The sequence below is a fragment of the Salmo salar genome, chromosome ssa18, assembly GCF_905237065.1.
Source record: "Salmo salar chromosome ssa18, Ssal_v3.1, whole genome shotgun sequence".
In the NCBI taxonomy this organism is placed as follows: domain Eukaryota; kingdom Metazoa; phylum Chordata; class Actinopteri; order Salmoniformes; family Salmonidae; genus Salmo; species Salmo salar.
In genome coordinates, this window is record NC_059459.1 from 63879613 (window position 1) to 63899612 (window position 20000).

Here is a 20000-nt window from a genome sequence, read left to right on the forward strand (position 1 = left end):
CAAGACAAAGGATTTAAGTGCCTTTGATCGGGGTATGGTAGTAGGTGCCAGGCACACCGGTTTGTGTCAAGAACTGCAACGCTGCAGAGTTTTTCATGCTGAACAGTTTCCCGTGGGTATCAAGAATGGTCCACTACCCAAAGGACATCCAGCCAACTTGACACAACTGTGGGAAGCATTGGAGTCGACATGGGCCAGCATCCCTGTGGAACTCTTTCGACACCTTGTAGAGTCCATGCCCAGACCAATTGAGGCTATTCTGAGGACAAAAGAAGGGGGTGCAAATAGGGCTGTGGAGGTCATGACATTTTGTCAGCCGGTGATTGTCAAGCAAATAACTGACGGTCTCACGGTAATTGACCATTAATTAACATAAACACGTTTAACATCTGTATTCCATGCATAGCCTACAAGCCACTGATGCAGACCTTTAGAACAGCTACAAGTCAATTTCTACATTTAATATAGACTACAACATCATAATAAGTCCATTGTCTATTTTAGATAGGCCTAAAGAAAAATGATATGAAGAAAATATTGTCTATTTCAGAAGAACAGAATAGTATACTCTGAGTTGTCCTTATGTTAGGCCCTGATATGGCTATGCCAAAGACTGTGGGCTACGCTAGTTCATTTAGCAGACAAGTTTTGCTTAAAATTTCGTAGCATTATTTTTGTATTATTTTATAGTATGAAGAATACAATTGAACATAGCTGAATAAAATAGAAAGGATATCTTCTCCAAACTATTTCCAAGGAAATGGGCACATGCGGCTATTAATGTGATGAGCGGTTAACAGAGAAACAGGCCCTCCTATAATTTAGAGTTATTTATGCAACTTTAGTTGAGATACAAACGTTGGGCTATATGTTTAGATTTTTAATACCTTCTAAGGCAGCATGATGCGACTCTAATGATGATTTGAATTTTTTTTGCTTGAAAGGCACAAATTCTGATTTGTTTTTTGTGCATGCTGTACACACTTCATCAGTCTCTCATTCACAATTTGACAAGCACTTGATAATATTTTCACCAGGCCTCAAATTTCCCAGCGGCATCCCCCTTGTGTGGCCGTAATGCCCCCTAAAAGATCCATGCCTTTTGTGGCCAAAGTGGCCGTTGTGCCCTTGAGCTGAATATAATAATTATAATTCCCTTCTTCCGTCTGCCGTGCTCTGAAGCACCTCTCAATCACATGGCTCTCTCAGATATCTCAATTCTTATTAGTCAATGCCCGTCAAGTGATTGGTTCTGTCTTACAGGCATCTTAGCTAAGAATTAGGCTACAATTGAAGACAGACACATTAGGGAAACTGTGCGCCTCCATCTTATCGAATTCCGTGGTGCATATTGAAGATTTTAGAAGAACTGTCCACATTTAGCCTACTTTTCATCAGCTAACAAGATGAGTATGCCTAACGAAGAGCAAAGCAAAAGTTGACCTATTCTATTGGTCAACTTGTCCTTCTGTGCAATAAATAAATATTCCAAACATACACTGGGACAGTTGTGGGATGTGATAGATCCCAAATTAAAACAACCATTCGCATAAAAAACCTTTTAAAATGAATGAGGCTGATGCAACAGATCAGAACGTTTAGCTTAAAATGTTGATAAACTATTAGGCTATTTCTTCAAATCAAATCAAATTGATTTATATAGCCCTTCTTACATCAGCTGATATATCAAAGTGCTGTACAGAAACCCAGCCTAAAACCCCAAACAGCAAGCAATGCAGGTGTAGAAGCACGGTGGCTAGGAAAAACTCCCTAGAAAGGCCAAAACCTAGGAAGAAACCTAGAGAGGAACCAGGCTATGAGGGGTGGCCAGTCCTCTTCTGGCTGTGCCGGGTGGAGATTATAACAGAACATGGCCAAGATGTTCAAATGTTAGTAAATGACCAGCATGGTCAAATAATAGTAATCACAGTGAACAGGTCGGGGTTCCATAGCCGCAGGCAGAACAGTTGGAACTGGAGCAGCAGCATGGCCAGGTGGACTGGGGACAACAAGGAGTCATCATGCCAGGTAGTCCTGAGGCATGGTCCTAGGGCTCAGGTCCTCCGAGAGAGAAGAAAGAAAGAAAGAAAGAAAGAAAGAAAGAAAGAAAGAAAGAAAGAAAGAAAGAAAGAAAGAAAGAAAGAAAGAAAGAAAGAGAGGAAGAGAGAATTAGAGAGAGCATACTTAAATTCACACAGGACATCGGATAAGACAGGAGAAATACTCCAGATATAACAGACTGACCCTAGCCCCCCGACACATAAACTACTGCAGCATAAATACTGGAGGCTGAGACAGGAGGGGTCAGGAGACACTGTGGCCCCATCCGATGATACCCCAGGACAGGGACAAACAGGCAGGATATAACCCCACCCACTTTGCCAAAGCACAGCCCCCACACCACTAGAGGGATATCTTCAAACACCAACATACCATCCTGAGACAAGGCCCGAGTATAGCCCACAAAGATCTCCGCCACGGCACAACTCAAGGGGGGTGCCAACCCAGACAGGAAGACCACATCAGTGACTCAACCCACTCAAGTGACGCACCCCTCCTAGGGACGGCATGGAAGAGCACCAGTAAGCCAGTGACTCAGCCCCTGTAATAGGGTTAGAGGCAGAGAATCCCAGTGGAGAGAGGGGAACCGGCCAGGCAGAGAGAGCAAGGGCGGTTCGTTGCTCCAGCGCCTTTCCGTTCACCTTCACACTCCTGGGCCAGACTACACTCAATCATAGGACCTACTGAAGAGATGAGTCTTCAATAAAGACTTAAAGGTTGAGACCGGGTCTATGTCTCTCACATGGGTAGGCAGACCATTCCATAAAAATGGAGCTCTATAGGAGAAAGCCCTGCCTCCAGCTGTTTGCTAGAAATTCTAGGGACAATTAGGAGGCCTGCGTCTTGTGACCGTAGCGTACGTGTAGGTATGTACGGCATGACCAAATCGGAAAGGAGCAGGCCCATGTAATGCTTTGTAGGTTAGCAGTAAAACCTTGAAATCAGCCCTTGCCTTAACAGGAAGCCAGTGTACGGAGGCTAGCACTGGAGTAATATGATCAAATTTTTTGGTTATAGTCAGGATTCTAGCAGCTGTATTTAGCACTAACTGAAGTTTATTTAGTGCTTTATCCGGGTAGCCGGAAAGTAGAGCATTGCAGTAGTCTAACCTAGAAGTAACAAAAGCATGGATTAATTTTTCTGCATCATTTTTGGACAGAAGATTTCAGATTTTTGCAATGTTACGTAAATGGAAAAAAGCTGTCCTTGAAACAGTCTTGATATGTTCGTCAAAAGAGAGATCAGGGTCCAGAGTAACGCCGAGGTCCTTCACAGTTTTATTTGAGACGACTGTACAACCATCAAGATTAATTGTCAGATTCAACAGAAGATCTCTTTGTTTCTTGGGACCTAGAACAAGCATCTCTGTTTTGTCCGAGTTTAAAAGTAAAACGTTTGCAGCCATCCACTTCCTTATGTCTGAAACACAGGCTTCCAGCGAGGGCAATTTTGGGGCTTCACCATGTTTCATTGAAATGTACAGCTGTGTGTCATCCGCAGAGCAGTGAAAGTTAACATTATGTTTTCGAATGACATCCCCAAGAGGTAAAATATATAGTGAAAACAATAGTGGTCCTAAAACGGAACCTTGAGGAACACCGAAATGTACAGTTGATTTGTCAGAGGACAAACCATTCACAGAGACAAACTGATATCTTTCCGACAGATAAGATCTAAACCAGGCCAGAACCTGTCCATGTAGACCAATTTGGGTTTCCAATCTCTCCAAAAGAATGTGGTGATCGATGGTATCAAAAGCCGCACTAAGGTCTAGGAGCACGAGGACAGATGCAGAGCCTCGGTCTGACACCATTAAAAGGTCATTTACCACCTTCACAAGTGCAGTCTCAGTGCTATGATGGGGTCTAAAAGCAGACTGAAGCATTCCATATACATTGTTTGTCTTCAGGAAGGCAGTGAGTTGCTGCGCAACAGCTTTTTTAACATTTTTGAGAGGAAAAGGCGATTCGATATAGGACGATAGTTCTTTATATTCTCTGGGTCAAGGTTTGGCTTTTTCAAGAGAGGCTTTATTACTGCCACTTTTAGTAAGTTTGGTACACATCCGGTGGATAGAGAGTCATTTATTATGTTCAACATAGGAGGGCCAAGCACAGAAAGCAGCTCTTTCAGTAGTTTAGTTGGAATAGGGTCCAGTATGCAGCTTGAAGGTTTAGAGGCCATAATTCTTTTCATCATTGTGTCAAGAGATATAATACTAAAACACTTGAGTGTCTCCCTTGATCCTCGGTCCTGGCAGAGTTGTGCAGACTCAGGACAACTGAGCTTTGGAGGAATATGCAGATTTAAAGAGGAGTCCATAATTTGCTTTCTAATGATCATGATCTTTTCCTCAAAGAAGTTCATGAATTTATTACTGCTGAAGTGAAAGCCATCCTGTCTTGGGGAATGCTGCTTTTTAGTTAGCTTTGCGACAGTATCAAAAAATAAATTTCGGATTGTTCTTATTTTTCTCAATTAAGTTGGAAAAATAGGATGATCGAGCAGCAGTGAGGGCTCTTCGATACTGCACGGTACTGTCTTTCCAAGCTAGTCAGAAGACTTCCAGTTTGGTGTGGCGCCATTTCCGTTCCAATTTTCTGGAGGCTTGCTTCAGAGCTCGGGTATTTTCTGTATATCAGGGAGCTAGTTTCTTATGACAAATGTTTTTCATTTTTAGGGGTGCTACTGCATCTAGGGTATTGCGCAAGGTTAAATTGAGTTCCTCAGTTAGGTGGTTAACTGATTTTTGTCCTCTGACGTCCTTGGGTAGGCAGAGGGACTCTGGAAGGTCATCAAGGAATCTTTGGGTTGTCTGAGAATTTATAGTAAGACTTTTGATGCTCCTTGGTTGGGGTCTGAGCAGATTATTTGTTGCGATTGCAAACGTAATAAAATGGTGGTCCGATAGTCCAGGATTATGAGGAAAAACATTAAGATCCACAACTTTTATTCCATGGGACAAAACTAGGTCCAGAGTATGACTGTGGCAGTGAGTAGGTCCGGAGACATGTTGGGCAAAACCCACTGAGTCGATGATGGCTCCGAAAGCCTTTTGGAGTGGGTCTGTGGACTTTTCCATGTGAATATTAAAGTCACCAAAAATGTTAACATTATCTGCTATGACTACAAGGTCCGATAGGAATTCAGGGAAGTCAGTGAGGAACGCTGTATATGGCCCAGGAGGCCTGTAAACAGTAGCTATAAAAAGTGATTGAGTAGGCTGCATAGATTTCATGACTAGAAGCTCAAAAGACGAAAACGTCGGTGGGTTTTTTGTGAATTGAAATTTGCTATCGTAAATGTTAGCAACACCTCCACCATTGCGGGATGCGCGGGGGATATGGTCACTGGTGTAACCAGGAGGTGAGGCCTCATTTAACACAGTAAATTCATCAGGCTTAAGCCATGTATCAGTCAGGCCAATCACATCAAGATTGTGATCAGTGATTAGTTCATTGACTATAACTGCCTTGGAAGTGAGGGATCTAACATTAAGTAGCCCTATTTTGAGATGTGAGGTATCACAATCTCTTTCAATAATGGCAGGAATGGAGGAGGTCTTTATTCTAGTGAGATTACTAAGGCGAACACCGCCATGTTTAGTTTTACCCAACCTAGGTCGAGGCACAGACATGGTCTCAATGGGGATAGCTGAGCTGACTAGCCTCCCTGTAGCTCAGTTGGTAGAGCATGGTGTTTGCAACGCATGGTGTTTTGCAACGCCAGGGTTGTGGGTTCGATTCCCACGGAGGGCCAGCACAGGGGGAAAAAATGTAGGAAATGAAATGTATGCATTCACTACTGTAAGTTGCTCTGGATAAGAGCGTCTGCTAAATGACGTAAATGTAAATGCTAGTTGCAGACTCCACTAAGCTGGCTGGCTAACAGCCTGCTGCCTGGCCTACACCCAATTTCATTGTGGAGCTAGGGGAGTTACAGCCCTGTCTATGTTCGTAGGTAAGATGAGAGCACCCCTCCAGCTAGGATGGAGTCCGTCACTCCTCAACAGGCCAGGCTTGGTCCTGTTTGTGGGTGAGTCCCAGAAAGAGGGCCAATTATCTACAAATTCTATCTGTTGGGAGGGGCAGAAAACCGTTTTCAACCAGCAATTGAGTTGTGAGACTCTGCTGTAGAGCTCATCACTCCCCCTAACTGGGAGGGGGCCAGAGACAATTACTCGATGCTGACACATCTTTCTAGCTGATTTACACACTGAAGCTACGTTGCGCTTGATGACCTCTGACTGTTTCATCCTAACATCGTTGGTGTCAATAACAATATCCCTATACTCTCTACACTCGCCAGTTTTAGCTTTAGCCAGCACCATCTTCAGATTAGCCTTAACGTCGGTAGCTCTGCCCCCTGGTAAACAGTGAATGATTGCTGGATGATTCGTTTTATGTCTAATATTGCGGGTAATGGAGTTGCCAATGACTAGGGTTTTCAATTTGTCAGAGCTAATGGTGGGAGGCTTCGGCGTCTCAGACCCCGTAACGGGAGGAGTAGAGGCCAGAGAAGGCTCGGCCTCTGACTCCGACTCGCTGCTTAATGGGGAGAACCTGTTGAAAGTTTCTGTCGGCTGAATGAGCGACACCGGTTGAGCATTCCTACAGCATTTCCCTCCAGAAGCCATGAGAAAGTTGTCCGGCTGCGGGGACCGTGTGAGGGGATTTATACTACTATCTATACTTACTGGTGGCACAGACTCTGTTTCATCCTTTCCTACACTGAAATTACCCTTGCCTAACGATTGCGTCTGAAGTTGGGCTTACAGCACAGCTATCCTCGCCGTAAGGCGATCGTTCTCCTGTATATTATGAGTACAGCAACTGCAATTAGAAGGCATCATGTTAATGTTACTACTTAGCTTCGGCTGTTGGAGGTCCTGACGAACTACGTCCAGATAAAGCGTCCGTAGTGAAAAAGTTGAATGAAAAAAGTTGGGTGAGGGAAAAACAAAAAATATAAACGGTAATTAAAAAGTAAAAACCGTAAAGTTGTCAGGTAGCAAAGTAAGGTTAGGAGCAAAACGCACAGCGGCACGTAAACAAGTCTGCAAGTTCTTCACATTAGAAGCGCAGCAATGTGCACATGGCAGTAGTCTATAAGCGCGAATGTTCCAAAATGCAATCAATAAGCAGAAAACACTCTTCTCAAAAGTGACCGCAAATGCGATTATACATGTAATGCTTTATTATAGAGGTGCATTTTTCGCAAACTCATGCTCCTCCTATGTATGCCAGTTACAACCGGCTCTACACCGGTTGTAAATCGGATTAATGTGTTTCATTTTAAGAAGTTATTTGGACACTTTAGTTGTGATTTAAACCTTATCAAAACATATAGGCCTATGGGCTAGGCTACGTGAAGTGTGTGACTATGATTTGAAAAAAAAGGCATGCTCTGTTTCTTGCCTTATTTCACACGCTGGGCATCATTCACAAGTGATAATACATCATTCAGAAGTGATAGATAATATTGCCATCCATCAGACTATTCTTAATTTAATGTTGTCTTTACATATACCAAATAATATATGTGCGAAATCAGTTTTTATATAGCATGGACCATTATCATGCAACTGTCTTGGAACATGGGCATGGAAAAAAAAATACATGTCATCTATGCACTTAAAAAGCGAATGGAGGATGCTCACCCCCCTGAGAGAATACACGTCAGCAACACTTTTGGCAACGATTACGGCTGTGATTCTTCAAGCCATCTTCAAGTCTTGCCATAGATTTTCAAGCCGATTTAAGTCAAAACTGTAACAAGGCCACTCAAGAACATTCAATGTCATCTTGGTAAACAACTCCAGTGTATAGTTGGCCTTGTATTTTAGGTTATCATCCTGAAAGATTAATTCCATCTCCCGGTGTCTATTGGAAAGAAGACTGGACCAAGTTTTCCTCTAGGAATTTGCCTATACTAAGCTGTATTCCGTTTTTTTATCCGAAAAAAACTCCATAGTCCTTGCTGATGACAAGCATACCCATAACATGATGCAGCCACTACCATGCTTGAAAATATGAAGATTGGTACTCAGTGATGTGTTGTGTTGGATTTGCCCCAAAGATAATGCTTTGTATTCAGGACAAAAAGTAAATTTCTTTGCCACATTTTTTGTAGTATTACTTAAGTGCCTTTGGGATGCATGTTTTGGAATATTTGTATTCTGTATTTGTATTATTTTCACTCTGTCATTTAGGTTAGTATTCTGGAGTAACTACAGCGTTGTTGATCCATCCTCCATTTTCTCATATGACAACCATTAAACTCTGTAACTGGCCTCATGGTGAAATCCCTGAGCAGTTTCCTTCCTCACCGGCAACTGAGTTAGGAAGGACGCCTGTATCTTTGTGGGGACTGGGTGTAGATACACCATCCAAAGCCTAATTAATAACTTCACCATGCTCAAAGGGATATTCAGTGTCTGCTTTAGATTTTTTTTACACTATTATTGAACACAGAATGAGTCCTTGCAACTTATTATGTGATTTATTAAGAACATTTTGACTCCTGAACTTATTTAGGCTTTCCATAACAAATGGTTTGGATACTTATTGACTCAAGACATTTCAGCTTTACATTTTTATTAATTTCGAAAATGTTCTAAAAACAAAATTCCACTTTGACATGATGGGGTATTGTGTGTAAATGTAATCCATTTTAAATTCAGGCTGTAACACGAAAACATTTGGAATCATTTCTGAAGGGCTTCCTTGGCTCTCACAAAAAAACGCACTTCACAATGCTCTAGCAAGTTGCGAGAATACTTGAAGATACTTGATGGTGATCAGTGTCGTTTTTAATTATTTTGTTTTAAGCCTTCCGAAAACCATAACCCTAACCTTAACCACTCAGAATGAATGCCTAAACTGTTAACCTTTGAGTCCCTTCTGTTTTAACCTTGTAACCATGTGGAATTCATCCACAATTTGCCGAATTTCGAAGGGAAACTATGAGATGTTGTTGTGCTGAACAGTATGTCCTTCAAGTGGTGTATGATGTGGGTGTGTTATTTCTCAGACATAGAAATGGTTCCCCCAGACCTGCTCACCCTAACCAGCTCCTGTGTCAAACTGAGAATGACCCAACAGCCTCCCCTTCACAGCATACTGCCTGGTGAGACCTCCTTTCACACACAGTTTCCTCTCACTCACTTATGTTTACTTTATCTCGCTTTATCATACTTTATTTTACTTTCTTACACTTTTTCTAATGCTCACTCCCCCCACACCTCTCTCTCTCTTTCAGGTGAGGGACAGTCTCTATGTGGGACTCTTAGTGTAGCCGTTCACTCTGCCTGTGGACTACAACAGCCAGCCAGTGAGTGTCTGCACAGTATCTTCAGTATCTATATCGCAGTGTCTATATCTTAACCAGATGCAGTACATACAGCATACTCTACCCTCAGACTCCACTGTAACACAAACCATTGAGCTCTTTAAACAGACGCACACTGTTTTCATTCTCACTGCTCTCCCTCCTAGGTGTGTATGTGTGCGTGGAGGTGGATGGCTTTGAGTTCTATGAGAGCCAGGCCCAGACCCACTCCTCTATCAGCAGCCTCAGCCCTCACTGGGACCAGGTAAGATGCTGTATCCCGGCTAGCTCTACCGGCAGCCATTTTGAGTGGGGGAATCATCATACATCATTGTTGTTACAGATATAGAATCTTAATTTGAGCCAGTTTGCCACAGCAGTATCAGGATATCGGAATTATTATGTGGATTATAATTAATGGACATTTTTGTAGGGGTTGATACATTTTTTTGTAAGGGAAAATGAAGTCTGACATTTAAAAATGGAAATGACAAACTTCAGTAGCCTTTTTAAACCTTAAATAAACTACATGTTGTAATTGTCCTGAATTGCATGATGATGATGATCCTTTTCAGTGCTATTTCAGTAAGGATGCTTTTTACTCGATTTGGTCTTTTAAAATAACTTTTGAACATAGCCATGCTGCCCGTAGGTCATCAATACTACTCTTCAACAGTGTCTTGTGTTGGTCCTCAGGAGTTCTCCTTCCAGGTGGATGGGGCTCAGAACCTCAAGGTGCTGTGTGTGTTACAGCCAGAGGAAGGAGAGAGCTGTGAGGACCGAGTCCTTTGCAAGACCTCTATACAGGTGTGTGTCTGCATCTGTGCATCTGTGTCTAGATGTGTGTGTTCTTCAATGTTCAGAAGGTGTGTGTGCCTGTATCTGTGTGGTCACCTGTTCATCTGAATGTGTTCTAGCTGGACCCAGGCCTCCTACAGAAGCGATGGAGGAGACAGACCCTCTCTCTAGGCCAGGTGGAGGTGACTATGTCTCTAAAGTACTGCCCTCACCCTCTAGACGCGCCCTGTCTGGTCCCTGCCCAGCAACAGTCCATCTTCTGCATGCCCATTGGAGCGGTGGCACAGTGAGTCCTGTCGATCAATACTAGTCCAATGAGGTTTAAGGACCTGGGATTTTTGCGTAATGGGTGCATTTCAGTACTCTAAAGTGACTTCCTCTCCTTTTATCATCTCTTAACTAAGTTAATTGTAGCATAATCGTAAATGACACCGTGGGATCTACTTTTGTTTCCCTCTCTTGTTTGGTTAATAGTTTTAGGAAATTAAAAGAAACCACTCTGACAGACCAGAACACGGGGTGTTTCTCAAAATGCATCCTACCGTGCTCCGAGCACACAAATTGGACCACGGGAGGGTCGGAGTATGAGTCCAGATAAAAGTATGCAAAACAGAGCATGGAGGGCACTTCTCGAATGCGTACTACGTTTGTACATATTTTGAAGCATGCATCGATGCAAGCTTCAACGGAAAGTATGACCAGAAATATGACGCAACTATGGGAAAAATTAGCTGAAGTTACTACTGTTAGCTAGCTAGATATCCATAAATAATTGTTAGCTAGCTAGCTACCCACGAAGAATTGACATCTACCTTGCATAACATTAGTTTTACGTAATTTTTGCCTTTTAAACTATCTCATTAGCTATGTAAATGTTTACGATTCACATATAGCTAGCTGCTAACATTAGTTAAGAAGTAAAACGTTTCCTTTGTGTATATCTTGTTTCCTCTCTATTGCCATTATCCTGGCTGAAATAAGGTTCAGTGAATGGGTAAATTGATAGGGCTAACTAGCTAGCAAGTTTTTTTGCTTACTCCCCGCGAACAAATGTAAATCTATCTTGCATAACATTAATTCTAGGTTATTTTTGCCTTTTTAAGTACCTGGCTAGCTAGATTTTTACGATTTGAATATAGCTAGCTGATAATTATGAAGTAAAACATTTGCTTTGTGTATATCTCGTTTCGTCTCTATTGGCATTGTCCTGGCTGGAATAAAGTTCAGTGAATGGGGAGGTGCAGTGTGAGGTCATACAGTAGGGGTAGTGCCAGTGCTTGTCAAATGTAATGTTTTATGCATTCTCCACACTCTCGTCCTCACAAGAACGTACTCAAGAGAACGTCCTAGGAGAATGCACTCAGAGCATGAGAGTGTGGAGCACGGTAGTATGCATATTGAGAAATACCCAGGATTAGGCAATATAGGATCAGCAGATCTGTGGCAAGACTAGAAAGACTAGAAAGGGAACCACGTACCAAATACAGTCTGATCCTGGTGGGGAAAAATGCAGTTTTGATCTCTTTACATAAATTTAAAGTAGTCATTGCCCTCTGTGTGCTGTGAGTGTTTCATGTCTCGAGGATAAATGAAAGTAATTTGAAAACACCATGTGAACATCCAAGACACTTTTTTCTAGGATGCCAACAACATATAATGTGTGTATATACTACTGTATGTACATACACAAACCGGAGTGTGTGTCTTGTGTGTGTGTGTGTGTGTCCTCTCCCAGACAAGAGGGTGTCCTGGTGCCACATGTGGTGCGTTGCTGTGTGGAGGAGGTGGAGCGGAGAGGACTGGAGGAGGTGGGCATCTATAGGCTATCAGCAGCAACCAGTGACATCACCAACCTCAAGACTGCTTTCAACACCAGTGAGTGTTGACATGATGCCACGGCTCAAGACAGCGTGTACTAAACCAGAGCATGCTGTAATTTCCATAGGGACCGGACGCGCTAAACAGAGTTTGCAGTGGTCTGAAGTACAGTTATTGAATCATTACGAAATGCATGCTGATCTTGCTCTCTCGCTTACTTTCTCTCCATTCTTCCTCTGTCTATATCATATCTCTCTCTCTCTTTCTCTATCTATCTATATATATATATATATATATCTCCACCTCTCTCTATTTCTCTCTCTCTCTCTCTTTCTCTGTCTATATCATCTCTCTCTCTCTCTCTCTCTCTCTCTCTCTCTCTCTCTCTCTCTCTCTCTCTCTCTCTCTCTCTCATCTCTCTCTCTCTCAGGTCTGCGTGAGGCAGTGTCCAGGTTGAGGTGTGTAGATGTGAATGCTGTCTCAGGTATACTGAAGCTCTACTTCAGAGAGCTCCCTGAACCTCTCATACCAACAGAACTGTTCCAGAGCTTCACCAAGGCGTTGGGTAGGTCACATACACACACAAACTCATGTACGCACGCACACATACACACACACGCAGGCACACACACTCCCTCTTCTCCGTCCATGTCTGTATTGTGTCTCCCTAACAGACATTCCAGACCTGAGCTCCAGGAGTGGGACCATGTTGTCTCTGCTCCAGTCCTGTCCCTCCGTCAACCAAAACACCTTCCTGTTCCTCCTTCACCACCTCAAAAGGTTTCCCAACACCTCTAATACACTACTTATACGTTACCAATAACATGCTACTATATTAACATATTTCTATTACTATTTACATTGAGTCATTTAGCAGACACTTTTATAACAAAGTACTTCTCACCCATATACATTTTGTATTTTTATTGAACCTTTATTTAACTAGGCATATATATATAAGGCTGTTTTCTCCTTGCTTCCCATTATATTTTTCATGTGTATTTTTTCCAGTGACGTCATTCTCTCATGCGTATTTTTGCTAATAACATCATACTCTCATTTGTTCTCCAGAGTGTCAGTCAGACAGCATGTGAACAAGATGCCTCTGATGAACCTGGCCACTGTGTTTGGTCCCAGTCTACTGCGCCCCCCGGTGGCTGTTCTGGGACAGTGCAGCCCGACAGTGGACATCTCTCAGGAGGTGGAAGTGCAGGTTGGTCATGGCTACTTCATCAGGCTTATGCTATTATTATAGTTGAATGCTTTTACAGTAGCATACAGGAAAGATACAGGCCTTCACATGTTGGTGCAGGACATTTAAATCGTATCGTGTATTTAAGGTTTGAAAAGGGTTCTGAAGTTTGTCATTTCAGACTTGATTTTCAACCGCTACAAAAATGTACATCATTTGTACTTTAAAAAGTCACTGATGTCAAATCAGTGATTACTTCAAGGTAGTAAGGAAGAAGGCTTTTTCCAAGTATTTGACGGACCATGAGTAGTCGTTTTAAACATGTTTCTCTGGCGTAGTAGTGTGTGTAATGTATGTATCAGGCTTTCTCTCTCTCTCTCTCTCTCTCTCTCTCTCTCTCTCTCTCTCTCTGTCTCTGTCTCTGTCTCTGTTCGTGTGTGTACAGGTCCAGGTTGTGTATTTCTATCTGCAGTGTGACAACCTGCCTGAAGCCCAGACATGCATATCACATGACACAGAGACCACTGAGGAAGATGAGACCACCAACATATGAACCATAAACTCCTGGAACCCTCACTGTTGGCCAACAGAGACTCAGGAGAAAGAGAGAGAGGGGACATGTAATCTACAGACATTGTAAAGATAAATAAATATATTTATTTGTAAAGCTTTGGGCTGATCAACTTGTCCTTTACTTTCGATGAGGTACTAAGTCCTAGGAGGTAGAGAAACGAACAGCGGGTACACATGGGAGGGTGTAAGGAGACAGTAGATTTGGGGCGGGGGGGGGGGGGAATTGGTGTGTGTGTGTCACACAGCGCAGATGTTGTAAAAAGGTTGGGGGTCACCTCCCTGGCTTGAAATCCCATCAGTTACGGTTCAAACCCAACTAGACGGAGTTCGTTCACACACACACACTTATACACACACCACCACCACAACCGCATCCACCCCAGCTGGGGGTCTCCTTTCAGACCCCAGTGCCGCACCACCTGGGCAGGGTAGGCTAATGTTACCTCTCCCCCCTCCCGCTGCCTTTTGATCCCTAATCCCACCTACCCCGGCCTGCCGATCCCTTCTCACTCTCTCCCACTCCCATCACGCATTCCGACAGTCTCAGAACGTTCTGGGAAGCCCACTACATGGCGTGTGTGTGTGTGCCTGCCATAACAACATCCAGACCGCGCTTGGAAACAAAGAAACGCGGAACCCTTCCCCTCCCCTAAGGCCCCCGGTGTCGTAAATCACCTGTCCCCACTAACCCTGCGACTGCCAAAATAAGGTTCCCATTGCAGACTACAAATACATCAGAGTGGAGCTTGAGTCTGGAGGAGCTGTGTGTCTGAATAATAGAGGGGAAACAGACATCCATGACCAAAGGTTTCAGAGGATAAACAGGACTATAGTATCTCTAGGGTGGAAGGGAGGTGAAATGTACCACGACCAGGACTAAGGATGGGTAGGGGTGGGTTGGACAGGGCTAAGGATAGGTAGGGGTGGGTTGGACAGGGCTAAGGATGGGTAGGGGTGGGTTGGACAGGGCGAAGGATAGGTAGGGGTGGGTTGGACAGGGTGAAGGATAGGTAAGGGTGGGTTGGACAGGGTGAAGGATAGGTAGGGGTGGGTTGGACAGGGTGAAGGATAGGTAGGGGTGGGTTGGACAGGGTGAAGGATAGGTAGGGGTGGGTTGGACAGGGTGAAGGATGGGTAGGGGTGGGTTGGACAGGGCGAAGGATAGGTGGGGGTGGGTTGGACAGGGTGAAGGATAGGTAGGGGTGGGTTGGACAGGGTGAAGGATAGGTAGGGGTGGGTTGGACAGGGTGAAGGATAGGTAGGGGTGGGTTGGACAGGGTGAAGGATAGGTAGGGGTGGGTTGGACAGGGTGAAGGATGGGTAGGGGTGGGTTGGACAGGGCGAAGGATAGGTAGGGGTGGGTTGGACAGGGCGAAGGATAGGTAAGGGTGGGTTGGACAGGGTGAAGGATACGTAGGGGTGGTTTGGACAGGGTGAAGGATAGGTGGGGGTGGGTTGGGTTGGACAGGGTGAAGGATAGGTAGGGGTGGTTTGGACAGGGTGAAGGATGGGTAGGGGTGGGTTGGACAGGGTGAAGGATAGGTAGGGGTGGGTTGGACAGGGCGAAGGATAGGTAGGGGTGGTTTGGACAGGGTGAAGGATAGGTGGGGGTGGGTTGGACAGGGCGAAGGATAGGTAGGGGTGGGTTGGACAGGGTGAAGGATAGGTAAGGGTGGGTTGGACAGGGTGAAGGATAGGTAGGGGTGGGTTGGACAGGGTGAAGGATAGGTAAGGGTGGGTTGGACAGGGTGAAGGATAGGTAGGGGTGGGTTGGACAGGGTGAAGGATACGTAGGGGTGGTTTGGACAGGGTGAAGGATAGGTGGGGGTGGGTTGGGTTGGACAGGGTGAAGGATAGGTAGGGGTGGTTTGGACAGGGTGAAGGATAGGTAGGGGTGGGTTGGACAGGGTGAAGGATAGGTAGGGGTGGTTTGGACAGGGCGAAGGATAGGTAGGGGTGGGTTGGACAGGGTGAAGGATAGGTAAGGGTGGGTTGGACAGGGTGAAGGATAGGTAGGGGTGGGTTGGACAGGGTGAAGGATAGGTGGGGGTGGGTTGGACAGGGTGAAGGATAGGTAGGGGTGGTTTGGACAGGGTGAAAGATAGGTAGGGGTGGGTTGGACAGGGTGAAGGATAGGTGGGGGTGGGTTGGACAGGGTGAAGGATAGGTGGGGGTGGGTTGGACAGGGTGAAGGATAGGTGGGGGTGGGTTGGACAGGGTGAAGGATAGGTAGGGGTGGGTTGGACAGGGTGAAGGATAGGTAAGGGTGGTTTGGACAGGGCGAAGGATAGGTAAGGGTGGGTTGGACAGGGTGAAGGATATGTAGGGGTGGGTTGTACTGGGCAAATGATAGGTAGGGGTGGGTTTGACAGGGCAAAGAATAGGTAGGAGTGGGTTGTACTGGGCAAATGATAGGTAAGGGTGGGTTGGACAGGGCGAAGGATAGGTATGGGTGGGTTGGACAGGGCGAAGGATAGGTATGGGTGGGTTGGACAGGGCGAAGGATAGGTATGGGTGGGTTGGACAGGGCGAAGGATAGGTATGGGTGGGTTGGACAGGGCGAAGGATAGGTATGGGTGGGTTGGACAGGACAAAAGGGGGGGGAGAGGCGCCTGGTGACCAAAAAGGTGGGGGTAGAGAGGGGGGATGGGTGAGTGAGGAGGCATTGGAGTTGGCCAAAGTCGAGGCACACTTGATTAGTCCTAATCTTGGGGGGTTGCCGTGGCCACAGCCTGTCCGTATGGAAGGCATGCGGGCAGCGGATCAGAGGGATTGACCTCGCCCTCTCAGGTTAACAGAAGCTGTGTGTGTGTGTGTGTGTGTGTGTGTGTGTGTGTGTGTGTGTGTGTGTGTGTGTGTGTGTGTGTGTGTGTGTGTGTGTGTTTGTGTGTGAGAGAGGGAGGGAGAGCGAAAGCCACACCTCGTTGAACTTGGACATAGGTGTTGGAGTTCTGAGACGTATTTGTGTGTGAAAAGAGAAAGAGGGGGGTGAGAAATGACAGGTGGAGAGAGGAGGGAATAAGTAGAAAGAAGAAGAGAGGGAGAGAGAGAGGGAGAGAGAGAGAGAGAGGGAGAGAGAGAGAGAGAGAGAGAGAGGGAGAGAGAGAGAGAGAGAGAGAAGGAGAGAGAGAGAGAGAGAGAGAGAGAGAGAGAGAGAGAGAGAGAGAGAGAAAGTTTCCAGGAGGTCTAGTTAAACTTTGGCTCTGGCTGCGGTGCAGACCTCATGTCTCGTAAAAGTATTTCTCCCAGGCAGGCAGTAAACGTGGCACCACTCGACAACACACAAAGGCAGTCACACACCATGCCGTAGATAATCTCACACACACAGCCTACTAGTGTGTGTGAGTGTGTGTATACATGTGTAGGGGCTAAACTTACAGTACACTTGCTACCATCCCTCATGTAAAGAGCTTGTATGTTTGCTTTGCGTTTATAGTTTAGTCAGTATGGGCGGAATTCCGACCTGAGTTAGCACGTGTAAATAAAACGCATTTCCCTTTTCTATGCACTTTTCTCTCTAAGCGTATTCATGACAATAGCATGATATTCACCTGCTATTCATTTGGGGTGGAGATCAAGGAAATTAAGGTGAGGCGGAGGTATGTTTACAGGTATGCTTGTAGTATTCTGGCCTTGACTTAATTCCACTACCTTTACATGCGAGGAAACCGTAAATAAGCTCAAGCGAACCTTCCGGTTCCAGTATGTATGAATCACAAAAAAACTGGATTGGAGAGCCTTTACATGCTAAATATATCGATTAATCAAAAATACAGTGGTTTACTTCATCCTGAAAGTTACCATATTCAAGTTCAAATCCACAAAATATTGGAAGGTGGGAAAAAAGTGTACAATAGGGGTTAAACAATAGTCCTAGAAATCTACTCTAATCCTCACTAATTATGGAACTGTATGACAACGGTTCAGTAATCTTGAATGGTGGGCCAGGCTCCAGGTTTAAACTGCTATGTGTGGTTCCTGAGTTCCTATAGCTTGGGTCTCCACATTTCATCCATGCAAATGATGAGGGCACACAATAGAAATTTGGAATAACGGCACTTTAAAGCCTACTTCACTGTGGAAAGTCTGAATCGGGCCCAATTTGCATTGTATACAACGCTTACAAACTGTACTGAAAAGCTTGTCAGAATAAACCGTAAAACAAGATGCTGTAAGCTTACAGTAGCTTGTGTTCTCAGTGCTATTCACTTGTAAATGTATGTGTGTAAGTGTGTGTGTGTGTAAGCGTTCAGGTACTGTATATGTGTGTGTGTGTGTGAGCTCTGGGAGTTTTCAGATCAAACTCACTGTGGTCAGGGGTTCAACTGTGAAGACGGCTGCTGACAGGTGCTTCCTGGAAAAACAGAGCATGTGCATCACTATATCTCGCCCAAACCCCTTCCCCCTCTCTCTCTCTCTCTCTCTCTCTCTCTCTCTCTCTCTCTCTCTCTCTCTCTCTCTTTCTCTCTCAATTCAATCCAATTCAAGGGGCTTTATTGGCATGGGAAACAGGTTTACATTGCCAAAGCAAGTGAAATTGATAAACAAAAGTGAAATAAAAAGTGAACAGTAAATATTACATTTTACATTTTTAGTCATTTAGCAGACGCTCTTATCCAGAGCGACTTACAAATTGGTGCATTCACCTATAATATCCAGTGGAACAACCACTTTACAATAGTGCATCTAAATCTTTTAAGGGGGGGGTTAGAAGGATTACTTTACTCACACAAGTTGTATTGGGTTGTATTTGCAATGGTGTTTGTTCTTCGCTGGTTGCCCTTGTCTCTCTCCCTCTCTCTCTCGCTCTCTCTCTCTCTCTCAATTCAATTTCAATTTCAATTCAATTTAAGGGCTTTATTTGCAAGGGAAACAAATGTTTACATTGCCTCTATTTCTCGCTCTCTTTCTCTCTCTCGCTCTCTTTCTCTATCTTTTTCTATCTCTCTCTCTCTCTATATATATATATATATCTTCCTATCTATCTCTCTTTCCACTATCTCTCTTTCTCTTTCTATCTCTCTTTCTATCCTTTTCTATCTCTCTCTGTATACATATATATCTTTCTCTCTCTCTCTCTCTCCCTCTCTCTCGCTCTCTCTCACTCTCTCTTTCTCCCGTCCCCCTCTCTCTCCTCTCTCGCCCAACACCCTCCCTCAGTGTGTGTGGGGTCCCCTACAGAGATCATCAGTCAGCAAGGCTATTTTTTCTCCTTTTATTTTCAATCACAGCTAGCACAACAACATGACACTTGACAAATCCCCTCACACCCCTCAACCTTACCCCTTCCCTTCCTCACCCCTCACCCACCTCACCCCTCTCCCCTCTCCCGCCTTCCCCAACCCTCTCTCTTTCTCGCTTTCTCAATCTCTCTCTCTCTCTCTCTCTCTCTCGCTTCCTCTCTTTTTTCTATTTTTCTTACTTTCTTTCTTGCATTCACTTTCTCTCACCTCCGACACAAATACATACACATGCATGCACACAAACTCCCTCCCTCTCTCTTCCTCCCTCCCTCCCTCAGCGTGTGTGGGGTCCCCTCACACCCCTCACCCTTATCCCTTCCCCTCCTCACCCTCATCACCCCTCCCCCTCCTTAACCTTACCCCTTCCCCTCCTCACCCTCATCACCCCTCCCCCTCCTTAACCTTACCCCTTCCCCTCCTCACCCTCCCCCTCATCACCCCTCCCCCTCCTTACCCCTTCTCCTCCTCACCCTCCCCCTCATCACCCCTCCCCCTCCTTACCCTTACCACTCACCCTCCTCCCCCTCCTCACCCTCCCCCTCATCACCCCCTCCCCCTCTCCCCTCCTCACCCCTCACCCCCTCTCCCCTCCTCACCCTCCTTCCCCTCCTCACCCTCCCCCTCCTCACCCCCTCACCCCCTCTCCCCTCCTCACCCTCCTTCCCCTCCTCACCCCTCACCCCTGGGCCATGGTTCTATATTCATGTTCTGGACCAAAACAGAACGCTCATGACATTACATATGACAAATGTTTTTTAGTTCTATGTTTCTAGTTATAAATATCTGTGGTAGGATTCATCATGCTCTATCTGAGGGTCGTATTCTATTTTAGAACAACTCAGCTTTTCACTAAATGGCAGTTTGTTGGTGTCATTGTCTTTGAATATGGTTGCATGGCTCAACGCAGAGAATATGTGGCTCAGTGAACATGAACAAGTGTGTGTCAGTCAACCCAGTGTTTGTGTGCCACTGAAAGGAACTCTGAA

At 45.0% G+C, this 20000-nt stretch overlaps 1 protein-coding gene across 1 annotated transcript in view; it reads left to right on the forward strand.

Annotated features, from left to right (window-relative positions):
- LOC106577639 (active breakpoint cluster region-related protein) overlaps nucleotides 1-13870 on the forward strand; it is a 20865-nt gene extending 6995 nt beyond the window's left edge. The window contains exons 13-22 of the mRNA XM_014155937.2: nucleotides 9094-9189; nucleotides 9322-9393; nucleotides 9558-9655; nucleotides 10087-10197; nucleotides 10308-10474; nucleotides 11924-12063; nucleotides 12437-12571; nucleotides 12681-12786; nucleotides 13078-13219; nucleotides 13644-13870. Of these exons, the coding sequence (XP_014011412.1) occupies nucleotides 9094-9189; nucleotides 9322-9393; nucleotides 9558-9655; nucleotides 10087-10197; nucleotides 10308-10474; nucleotides 11924-12063; nucleotides 12437-12571; nucleotides 12681-12786; nucleotides 13078-13219; nucleotides 13644-13751 (1175 nt within the window). The 3' untranslated portion in view covers nucleotides 13752-13870. The remainder of the gene's footprint in view (nucleotides 1-9093; nucleotides 9190-9321; nucleotides 9394-9557; nucleotides 9656-10086; nucleotides 10198-10307; nucleotides 10475-11923; nucleotides 12064-12436; nucleotides 12572-12680; nucleotides 12787-13077; nucleotides 13220-13643) is intronic.
- Nucleotides 13871-20000: the final 6130 nt, after the last annotated feature.